The sequence below is a fragment of the Microtus pennsylvanicus genome, chromosome 2 (assembly GCF_037038515.1).
Source record: "Microtus pennsylvanicus isolate mMicPen1 chromosome 2, mMicPen1.hap1, whole genome shotgun sequence".
NCBI classification, from domain to species: domain Eukaryota; kingdom Metazoa; phylum Chordata; class Mammalia; order Rodentia; family Cricetidae; genus Microtus; species Microtus pennsylvanicus.
In genome coordinates this window covers 53,302,729-53,315,258 of record NC_134580.1, presented here as the reverse complement: position 1 = coordinate 53,315,258, position 12,530 = coordinate 53,302,729, and the positions used below count along the sequence as shown (strand labels likewise).

Genomic DNA, 12,530 nt, shown 5'->3' with positions numbered 1-12,530 from the left:
ACATGCAATTATTTTGATCTATCAAGAGTATATCTCCGTCATTGTCAATATGACCCAAACCTAATTAGACTAACTATAAAATCAAGTCCTACTCTAAGGCACAAGAAAGACTGACCCAGGAGGAAGATTATAGGAGGAGCCTGATAGTCTGAAACTAGAACAAGGCAATGACTTATGATTATGTATGTGTATTCATAGACCTCTACGATGGTTGGAAGGCAGAAAACACCCAACTATCAAGAAGTAGATCAAGAAATATGAACTTTAGTTAATTCCATGAGAAGAATTTTTTTTTCCAAATCTACTGGGAATTCTGGATTTTTTCACCCCCACAATGAGAAGGTCAAGTCAACTCTGAATACATATTTGAATGAAGCCGCAATAAAATATGCATATCTTTTCTATAGGGTGTAAAATTTTCTTATCTGGGCCCTCTCTTTAAACATAAAACTATGAATTCACATTTCATCACTAACTCCTTGTTTCTTCTCCTAGAAATCACAAGAGAAAACACGAACCTGTACATCATAGGTGCCGTTTAGTAAAGCGGGCCGTGAGGGGCTGATGTCCTGCAGCACTCCCGGAAGCACAGAGCGGTTGACCTTCTGGAAGTCTTTGGAATGGCTGAACTGCACCATGTTATGGAGGGCTAGGATTTTGCTGTCCAGCTCAGCATCCTGCCTGGTGCGATTATGCAGTCCTAAGTGATACTTTCGGAAGTGCTTAATCAGATCTGTGGGGTCATTGCCATAGTAACCGTATCCACAGATATTGCATTTAAAGTCCTGAAGCTCTGGAGACAGAGGTGCCGGGTCTGGGTTGTCATTCACCAGTAAGTCAGTTTTGGGTTTACTCAGTCTTACACCCCCATCTGAAGGCACTTGTGGGTTTTTTGAGGCCACGGAAACCGGGCTCAAACCTTGACAATTGGCCTGACTACTCTGCACTGGCCCTGTTTCCTCGGTAGCCTTTGGTGACATTTTATGCTCTTCTTTTGTCTCCAATGAATCCCCTGACGGGGTGCAGGCCATATCTTGAGGGTCATCTGCCTCTGCTCTTTGAGGAGACTTCAAGGGCTCACAGACTCCCCCAGCAGCTGGAGATGAGAAAGCCAACATATTTCTGTCTGTTACCTCATCATGCGGGAAGGAGGCAAGGTTTCCTCCCTTACTCGGGCTATCATAATTGAAGCCAGCCTTCTCACTCAGGCCTGGGATCTGCAAGTCCTTCTTACTGCTAGGAGATGGATCTTGGCCATGCGCGCTGGGCTCCTCTTTCGTGTTCAGTTCTGCAGCATCGCTGTGATCTGTATTTTCTGACATCTGATCTGCAGAAAACTCTTTGTCCTTTGCAGACACCTTGCTTTCTGTAGCTATTGGCTCCGGGGTGTGACCCTCGCCTTCACTAGCAACGTTTCTCAGAGGGGGGTTCTTTTTCCGGACCATATCTGTGAACACATGGGGAAAAGAAAGGAGCATGGTTATTTGAAGATTACAGACAGGTAGCCCATTCTGGGGTCTTCTACTTAGGCAACTCAAAGGCTAAGGTGCACAACAAAATAGTTCCCCTAAGGGAGGAAAAAAGCATCAAAAATGTCAGAATGAAAAAGGACAGAGAGGCAAACAGATAAAAGCAAATAATATTTGATATTTTAACACAAAGACTGGATGATCTATTCTTTTAAAACATGCTATGAATATTAAAAGACTCATTGTTATCCACATTATTAATTATTCCTACCCTCTTATTTTTTGCCTAATTTCCTTATATTCAATTTTTGTCAATGGTAAGTTCACATATATTTATAGATGCTATATATTTTATATATACAGATATGCTATGGTTATAGAACATACATGTACAAGTTTAACTTTACAAAACACAGACTGCATGCTTGCTTCCATGAAAAAAATGTAAATAAATATGGATATAATTACTACAATGTGACCATTGTAGTAATTAGTGTCACACTAATAAGAATATAGTTTCAAATGAATAGATTCATGCCAAAATGGCACAGACATCCATGTTATGAACTGAGTGAAAACTGCCTATGTACATAAAGGGGATAATAAACATTTCTGCTCAGCCCTACCAAGAATGTCTTGGGTACCATCCTGGAGATTGGGAGCAGGGCTGCGAATGCCCTACTGTGGCAAGTCAGGTTTCACCAGGACTCTGCATACTAAACCCTTGGGTTTTCACCTAGAGAACAGTATGGAAGCTGATAAAGGTCACTGTCTCTCTGAGACTGAAATGACAAGATCTTAGCAGTTTATAGTGGCTTTCTTCCCACACCAGCTCTATTGTGCCTTGGGACTTTGTAACATCAGTGGCTAAAGTCAAACTGAGACCTTAAGTGATAAATACCTATACAAAGATGTAGTTGTAAGAACTGTAACAATCTTGAGAAATGAAGAGTGTCCTACTAATTAAAGACCATATTAACAAAGGCCAGTTGAGCACGGGGCTCAACCTTTGTTCTTTACTCTTCCAGGTGAAAAAGAGTTGCCTAAGCCATTCCTCAAAATGTCTCTCTGAAAATTCTACCTGTTACTCTCTAATAAAACAAGTTTTCTTTATTATGAGCGGACTCTGCTGTAAGGGCCAGTTTAGTAGTGAGTTATACCACAGCTAGAGAAAAGAGCTGGAAAGATCCAATGGAAAAGCCTTGCTTAGCTCTTTTCCTCTGCAAATCTTCAGTATGCAGCAGGATCGCACTGGCCTGAGAGGCATGGTGGACCTTTGCTTCCACGAAGTTCTAGTTACACCAGTTCGTTGGAAAATGAATCACCGAACAAGATAATGTACTAGATGATTAAATAATCCTTGCTGCGTGCTATTTCATTTTAGTAACTAATGTCAAAGTCAGTACAGCAGTCCCTTAAAAACTACAGTGCTGTCTTTAAGAACCAGTAATATCATTCATTAAATGTCCATATAAATTCCCTCCATTGAATAAGAAAAATAGGTGATAAGGTATAAACTCAAGAGAAAATGTCAGTCAAGGGGCAATGTTAACTCATGGGATGGAGGAGGAATGTGGAACTTTCCTTGCCAACCCATGAGAGCCTCAAGTAAAAGAAGCTAGGTGCCTTCTTTATAACTCAAGACACACGTTAACTAGGCTTTTGCAATGTTTATTGTTTTTATAGACAACATTTAAGGGCACCTATATTTGTCTATTGGATGAGGCTTTGGTAGCCTTGGGTGGACATGTGAAAAACTACAGGGCAATTTTCCTGGTAGTTAACCAAGGGGGAAATTTTAAGGGAAAAAGTAAGAATCTAAGAAATCAGTCAAGGATTAAACTATAAACATAAACAAAACACATGCTGTTTTACACCAGGCATAATAGCAGGTGTTTGTGGTACCAAGAATTAGGAATCCTGAAAGAAGATCCCTAGAAGCCAGGAGTTCTAGGCAAACTTTGGACCTCAGGGAGGCATACATCTCAAAGGGGTGTGTGTGTGTGTGTGTGTGTGTGTGTGTGTGTGTGTGTGCATGTCTTTCTGTGCATGCATTTATGTATGTGTTTACAAATTTAAAGAAAAATATATGAGGTATGGATACCTTTATATATGTTTGTATGTATTTATGAACTTATATTTAAACTTGACATAGAAGAGAGGATGTTCATAATATAAGTTGTTCCTACATGTTCCAGCACATAAATAATATTGGTTTGGGAGGCACCTCTTGCCTCATCTTCTAAAATTCTGAATTAGTTCGCCACTGCACACAATCTCATCTGTATCAAACATAATACAGTCTTTCTTTGGCCAAGTGCTTAAAAACCATAACGTTTGGGTTTCAACCTTTTTGCTTAATATACCTTCATTCTAACAGGGACTGACTGAAACAATATAAATGAGGTTACCCAAAACTATAGGAAATTATGTATGAAAATCAGAATGTCTAAAGAAATCATAATCTGATTCATTAAGCTTACCCATCTATCAAAATGAAAGGTGAATGGTTTATGCCCATATATTAATGTCAAAGTGATTGGTAAAAAATGGCAAGGGAATAAAGATAAAATACTTAAAAGTAAATTGATCTAAATACATTCATATTGAAGTAAAAAGTCATTTTTCAGAAAAAAAACGTTTTAGATCTCAGTTGATTTATCATTATCTTGAAGAAATGTAGCAGGTCAAAGGTTAAAAATGACTCCACCCGCATCATTAGCTCCTGAGGAAAAATATGCTATTTAATTAAATTATTATCTTCAAAAATTTTAGTTCCTCCTTCCACCCATGAACAAACCTTCAGAAAGAGGATGACTCACTGATGCCTTATGTTTAACAGAGTCCTTAATAATATACATTGCAAAGAACGTTAAACTGCTAAAACTTCAAAGAAAAATCAGAGAGGTCATTTGGGTTTTATATTGAGCTGTAGGGGGTAGGGGGCATGTTCCTTTCAGTTGCTGTTCAAAAAAATGTAGTTAATTTATTTGAGTATACTTTGAAGTAGTTATAGAATTTTTTTTACTGGAATTATATCATCATAATTTTTCAGAGTGACATATTATGTAAATATAAGCACATTTGCAATACTTCTGAGTGGAAGCAACTCCCCTCTCAAGTCATAAGTTAGATAACACAAGACTATAGCCACCCGCCAGTTATTATCTCTAAGACAAATAACAGATTGCACGATGTTTTACTGTGTGCCAAGAACTTTTCCAATGAACATTCTCCCGTGAAAAAAATAGATCACATACTTGTAAAACCATACCCAGCATTGACTTCATAAGGCATGTGGGTGGCTTTAGAGTACTTTCTGCAAGTATTAATTCTATTAGTCAACTCTCAGGAAGCTAATTGTCTTAGAAGATGGCACTAGGAACATTTTGAGAGCTCATCTGTATATCTGTACAACAAACAACACAAAAAAAGATTCTCTTCTTAAATAATACACACATGCTTGAACATATCACACCTAAAATACGTCAGCACACCAGCACCCTGGGCTGGTAAAACATCAGATAAAAGCCCAAGCAGACCAGGGTAGAAGCCTTTTCTTTCTAGGTTTTAACAATGCAGCCACAGAAGGAGAGCGATGCAGAATATTATGGGACAATTTGGTTTCCAACAGATTGAAATACTGGTGAGATTATTCAGACTCTGAAACCACCTCAGCCCTGAGGACTGTCACACTTACCAATGTTAGGTGGTTAGGGGATCTAAATTTGTTCACACCAGCAATGATTTTTCTAGAGGGACTTTGAAAATCATTAAAATGCACAATCATATGAATGAAGGTCAGTCATAAGTTAGGACGATTTTACTTGAAAAATTTGTCATTCTACTCCATAGCAATATCCCTTTTTCAAGCAAAAAGAGCAAAAAATTCAAATTATTAGTTAAAACAGATCTACACTATAAAACATTTTTAGGTAATGAGGCTAATAGAGGAAGTGGTCAAAGGAAATCAAAACCCTTCATTTACAACTTCACCATAATTGAGCAATGAAGAACTACAACATACTAGCAGAATGTTAAACATTGTCTATATTTACAGCATTTTCCAAGCACATAAACACACATCTCCTTAATAAAATCGTCTAACCCAACTGCCAAGATATTAAACAGTATGCCAGGCTTCTCCAAATTGTTCTAAGATATAAGATATCATTGTTGCAAAAATCCTAAGTTTAACCCTCAACTAATATTACATTTTCAATTAGAAAAATAAAATTAAAAAATATTCTTAGAGCTCACAGTTATTTAAAATAGAATAGAATAATGCAATGTATTATAGTATCACTTGATTAGTGCAGTGGAAATATTTAACATTGCAAGTTACTCCACAATACTCTTTATTTCAATGATTAAAATGGTTAAATATACAAAAGAATCTTCTTCGTTAAGACTGAATCTTTTTCTCAAGGTGGCTACTTCACAGAAACAGGAAGCAATATCTTCTGTTATCTAGACAATATATACTCTCCACTAATGAATTTATATGCACATATGCAAACATAGCTACATGCTCACAAATACATACATTCATAAAATGTATTATGAAATGCTTTTACTCCAGCTAGCCATGTAATCAATAATCAAACTGCCTAAAAAGAGAAACCAATTTTTGGAGAAATTGAAACAGAAACTAAACTCAAACTCAGCATGATGAAAACTAGAATTTGTTCCCATTGAATGAGAAACTCTTAGGAATCAAAGGATTAAAGTGTATGTTCTTTGTATTGCTTTGGCTTCAGACAAACAAAGAAAAGAAAACAGTAGAAGGAAGACTGGGAAGGAAGTCATCTGTCCAGTTTTAGCTGTGATCAGAAGGGCCTAGTGGTTTAAGGTGAACTCCTCCTATTTTCTGAACCTTTCACCTCTACAAGGTAAGAATTTAATTAATTTTCAGTTTCCCCTGGCTTTGTGACTATAATGACCCTGGTAATAGCATTTTAGTTTTACCTTTAAAATACCTTTGTCCAATTTCTTTAAAAGATGATGAAATATAAAACCACTAACAACTAAAGGTGTCCTAAACCACCACACACAGAAATGCCCTTCACTGAATGATTGAAACCTTTAACCATTCATATACCTAGTGTCATTTGTGAGCCAAACACAGCAAGCATGATTTAATTTATACTCTTTATCATTAAACTCAAAGAAAAAAAACTATGCTTAAAAATCAAGTGAAAAAATTTTAAGGGATCTTCTCTTTGAATAGCTTTCTAAAGGTCATTTCATGCATGTACTATGTCTGTGTGTGTACGTACATGTATATATCCTATACACCCACATACACATACACACACACACACACACACACACACACACATATTCTCAAAAAACACTGGAAAAGTTAAGGGGGATTAGATTATGTAATCTGACTTCAGCTTGGAATCTTGTTGTGTATGAGTTATACTATAAGTAGCACTATGGATTTTCATAACATATAATACCACATGACTTGTTCTTTTTGTTTTCCAGCTAATAAAACTTTCAAGTGCTTGAAATCAAAGTTAAACACTAGAAAGAAGTCATCATGCTCTAATCTTTACTAAAAATATATTTTATACCATGCTTGCTTATGTCACAAGCATAAAGTACAAAGTTATTAATTACACATATCTTGGAGCTTTTATAAAAAAAATAAAAGGAGCAAACAAAGAATTAAATGTTCCTTTTGATCGAAAGTATCCCACAAAGAATCTAAAGAATTAAGCAACTGATAGCAAAATAAAAGGGAGGTCACGTCTTGGACCTATAGCAAACTAGATAGCTTCCATATGAACATGGGAAGTTTCTTCTTTATGGAACATATGTGTCTGCTCATTGGTTTTGAGGGGAGAAACACTTGAATCCTGTCTACTCCATATATACAGATCAAAATCAGACTGCTTAAGTGAACTATAAAATGCAATAGACATTGTTACATTGTTTATCCAATTCACAAACCCAAGCATTACTGAGGGAGTTTAAATGTTTTCTATTTCTTCAGATTCCAGGGCAAGACTTCAATGGTAAATTTTTTTTCTTAAAAAAAAAAAAGAAAAGAAAAAAAGAGCTTCCAATTTCCTAAACTATATGTCATATCTGGTCCTTTGCTATCCATTTCTGTTTAATTTGGGCACTGAATCATTCAATCTTTAAGATTCCTGAATCTTTAAAAGTATTGGGGGATATTTTAAATCCTTTTGAGATTCAAATACCATAATATTAAACATATCACATTAAATAAATCTCTTATTAATTCAAAGCAAAATAATGCAAAATGATTACTTCTAATAACACACTTCCAACATAAAGTCTATTAATAACCATCTGGATACTAGAGCTCACCTAGACCTGAGATAAAATGCACACCCTTCACACAACCTCTTTCAATAACTTTTGATGCTAGACCAAACAAATATTTTAGGCTATTGTTTCATAATCTATGTTCTCCATACTTTAAATATATCATTGCAGAAGTATTAGTCTAGGTTAAAGGACATCATGAGATAAGTTAGCAATAATGTCATACATGTAAAAAAGAGTCTTCATATATGCATATTAAAGAAAAATTTACATTATTTCACCATTGAGAAGATACTTAATGAGCAGTTATTTTTTCTTCAAGATTTATAATAGAAGCTTGACTATAAAATATATCTAAAACACAAAAACTTACATTATTTTCACTAAGTGATAAATTAAAGAACAAATATGTATCTTGGAGTGTCAAAATCAGAAACAAATCATTATCATTTCAAAACAAATGAGAGGGAAATTCATTAATACTATTGATTTTTAAGAGATCACAATTTCATTAAGTATTTCAAATATTAACATTTGTTTTACACACACACATCCCGCCCCTTTTTTTCTCAAAGAAAACAAAAATGTCTCTATGATCAGGAAACGCTGTTAACCAATCACAGTGAATTGGGGTTAACCAATCATTTCTGGTGAGAATCATTGATTCAACACCTGATAAAGTGATTCACATACACAGAATACACAGTGTGCAGGTGTGTAGCATAGTGACTCTAATGGATGCATGCATGGTGACTCTAATGAATGCATGCATGGTGATTCTAATGGATGCATGCATGGTGATTCTAATGAATGCATGCATGGTGATTCTAATGGATGTATGATGGAGGAAGGTCATTGGCTAATAAAGGAACTGCCTTGGCCCATTTCATTGGTTAGGACATAGGTAGGTGGAGTAAACAGAACAGAATGCCGGGAGGAAGAGGAAGTGAGCTCAGACTCGACAGCTCTCCTCTCTGGAGCAGACGCCTCAGCAGAGAGGCCATGCTCCGCTCCCGGGCAGATGCAAGCAATGAAGCTCCGACCCAGGATGGACGTAGGCTAGAATCTTCCTGGTAAGCGCACCTAGGGGCGCTACACAGATGGTTAGAAATGGGCTAAATTAATATGTGAGAATTAGCCTAGAAAGAAATGAGCCAAGCAGTGTTTAAATGAATACAGTTTGTGTGTTATTATTTCGGGGCAAAAGCTAGCCGAGCAGGCGGCTGGGGTGTTGGGGACACAGTCCCGCCGCTCATATTACTACAGATGTATGAGTGGTGACTCTAATGAATGCATGCATGGTGATTCTAATGGATGCATGTATGTGACTCTAATGAATGCATGCATGGTGGTCTAATAGATGCATGCATGGTGATTCTAATGAATGCATGCATGGTGACTCTGATGGATGCACGTATGGTGACTCTAATAGATAGATGCATGCATGGTGATTCTAATGAATGCATGCATGGTGACTGATGGAAGCATAATATGTAGAGAACATACTTCACTGTGACTGCTCAGGCTTCAACACACTCTGAAGCCGGGGCAAGGATTTTGATATTATGGTTATTGATTTATTTTCTTTGTTTTAAAAGAGTATCAGGCTAAATACAAGGTTTAAAGGTACACTGACAATTTGTACTGCCAATATCCTGTGTATACGGGTATTGTATATATAAGTAGGTGAGAGACAGAAAAACGTTTTTCTCTCCAAGAAGGGAAGTAAGTTGTGCTTTCATATGCAACAGCCCTTCCTCATGAAACTGAGAAGTAACTTAGGAACCACTGAGCTCATTCTTACCAAACAATAGGAAGTAGTTTAAAAAGCCTGCGCCCATCTAATGACAAATGGCCTAAAGACAGAACCACAGAAGTGTCCAACAGTTAAAGGCACAACCATTGTGAAGATTTGATCCACAGAACAGAATGGAAATATCTACTGTTTTCATTCCATGCTTCCTAAGATCTAGCAGTATGTACTTTTCCAGATTTATTTAAGCTAACACACAGTAGAATTTCATGCAGTGAGACGAACACATGGCAGTGACACAAAATTTGTTTTGTTTTAGTTATCACCCTGCTTAGTGACACTGCTTCATTTAACTAATCAACTCACTTGAATCCATAATTGAACTATAGAGGTGGAATTACAGGAGCTGGGACCCCACGGTATGAAGTCTCTAAGAGAGCATACATGGATCTAATCTACATGGGAAGTAGAAAAAGACAAGATCTCCTGAGTAAATTGGGAGCATGGGGACCATGGGAAAGCGTAGAAAGGGAGAGGAGAGGAATGGAGGAGAGCAAAGGAAACTCAATAAAATCAATTAAGAAGTCTCTAAGGTCTTGCCCATGAGGGCTTATGTCTTTCTAAGTTGCCTTCCCTCTTTCTGCTTGTTGTCTGACACAACAGGGTTGCTTTGCCTCTCACCATGTGTAGAGGCCAACAGACCACAGACTAAAACCTCTGACATTATGAGCAAAGATAATTTTCCTCCTTTTAGTTCTCTCGGGGTATTTTGTTGTGACAATGGAAAGCTTAAATGCTTACCTAGCATCGTTTTACTTCTTTTACGTACAATAATATTGCTAAAGAAAATTATCATTTTACATAGCCTTATGTGGAGCAGGAGACATGGCTCAGGAGGTGAAAGGCACATGCTGCTCTTGCAAGGGACCTGTGTCATTCCCAGAACCCCATGGCAACATATAACCATCAGTAAATTCAGTTTCTGAATATTTGATGTTCTCTTCAGGCTCCTGATCCCCAAATACACAAGCTAAACACTCATACATATAAAATAAAATATTAACCTTCCAAAAACTTGTCTACTTTTAAAAGCAGCACAGCATAGTGAGGTGTAAGAAACTACAGTTCCCTGTCTTCAAGAAAAACAAAGTTCTATTCATAAGTTCTAAAGGTACACACAAAAATCTATTCACAATTTGGGTATTAGGCTTAGAAAGCTTCCACTCTGTGAGTAATTTGTGAAGTCATTATTTAAGAACATTCTGTCTGTGCTCCCCCATATTCCATTAAGCTCTGTCTGGGATTTTGAGATGGTCACTGTTTAAAAAGAGATGACACGAAACCCAAAAACTTTTCCTATGTTTTTCTCATAATACTGACATCTAAAAGAGAAGAGAAAGACAAGTCCTTGATCAAATTAAGCAGAGTGGAAACTGTATACTCTGCAGTCCTCCCAGATATCCACACTGTATATTAGCAATTAGAACTCTAAGACATCTTAGGCATCAGAGAAGATGGAGTCTGCTCCATTTGGACTCAATTTCCCAATCCCATTTGTCTTTACATCACAGGATATCACTTATGCCCCAAACACTAAAGTTTCATGGAACACAGAGAAGGTGCTACTTCAAGTCAGCATGGCTCAAAGAAAATCATAACCAAAGACATCCGAGAATGTCTAAGGCAACTTCTTTAACTTGGCAGGGAAACTATGATGTTTTTGATTTGTTTATGGTTTTGAAGAGGTTTGCTGCTGTTTTCTTTCAATACAGTTGTCAGTATTAAAGGAAGATCAATTGTGATATAATATATAAGAAAAAAATAGAATCAACATCTAGAAGAATGCGTAATAGCAAAGGATTAAAGACATTGAGTAAAGAAAAGCAAAATATAAAATATTAAAGTGCAATTATATAAGAGATCATGGATTTTCAAGTTATACACCATTCTACATAATAAATAAGACCTGAGTTTAATACTAATACGCATGGCTTATAGGGGCTCTAATTTTTCTACATTTAAAATTTTTAAAGCTACTCTAGGACAGAAATCAGCTAAAAACTTCAGTCTAAATTTCTCATTATTTTTATCATTTTTAAGTTTTTTAGGAGTGTTATGTGTATATGAGGAGTGTGTCTGCATAGACATTTACCTAAACACACACAAACACACACACACACACACACACATACCACAGTTCATGTGTAGAGGTCAATAGACAACTAATACGACTCGATCCTTATCTTCCAGAATGTGTTCTCAGAATCTAACTCTGCTTATCTGCCTTGTGTGACAAAGGCTTCTACCAGCTGAACTATCTTATGAGCCACACTCTCATTGTTTTACAAATAATTCCAGCTTCATTCTACTAAAATTAAGCAAATACGGCAAGACGTTTGGCAAAATGTGGACTGTGAAAGGTGTTAGAGAAAGAGTTAAGGTCGTATCAGAGGTCTCAAGCCTCTAGATTTGCAGTCTGTGGTTCTCAAACACTAGAAAGAATGTACTTAGTCTCCAGACTCCTCCATAGCCAATTACCCTTCTCCTAAAATCTCTACTCATTCTCTATCCCAAGCCCAAGTAGACTAATAATAGACGACAAAACAGCAATACCTGGGACTGTGATTGGACAATAAGCATCTAGAACAGTCCCCAGTCTGTGACTGCATACTTTTACAGCACGGCTTAATATTAGCCTGGCAGATGATTTCGAGTGATGGAGAATAACAAATCATGTGTCTTTAAGTAGGCACCTATCCTATTCTTGTCTACTCTGAAAAAATCCAATGGAATTATGAGCTTTGGTATTCTTTCTTATTGTTAGTATATTCTCTAAGAATTCGAACAAGAGAGAAGGAAATACAGGAAGAGGGGAAAGAATGGATGGGGAGGAAAAGAATAAAAGAGAGAGACAAAAGGTTAAATGGGATAAGAAACAGGAGTTAGATAATAGATTAGAGAGATAGGTAGGTAGGTAGGTAGATAGATAGATGATAGATAGATAG

General features: G+C 36.7%; 1 protein-coding gene across 3 annotated transcripts in view; it reads right to left on the bottom strand.

Annotated features, from left to right (window-relative positions):
* Nucleotides 1-12,530, bottom strand: part of Trps1 (transcriptional repressor GATA binding 1) — a 232,354-nt gene that overhangs the window by 187,286 nt on the left and 32,538 nt on the right. For all 3 annotated transcript variants that reach the window (XM_075961033.1, XM_075961034.1, XM_075961032.1), the window contains exon 2: nt 519-1,447. In XM_075961033.1, the coding sequence (XP_075817148.1) occupies nt 519-1,445 (927 nt within the window). In that variant the 5' untranslated portion in view covers nt 1,446-1,447. The remainder of the gene's footprint in view (nt 1-518; nt 1,448-12,530) is intronic.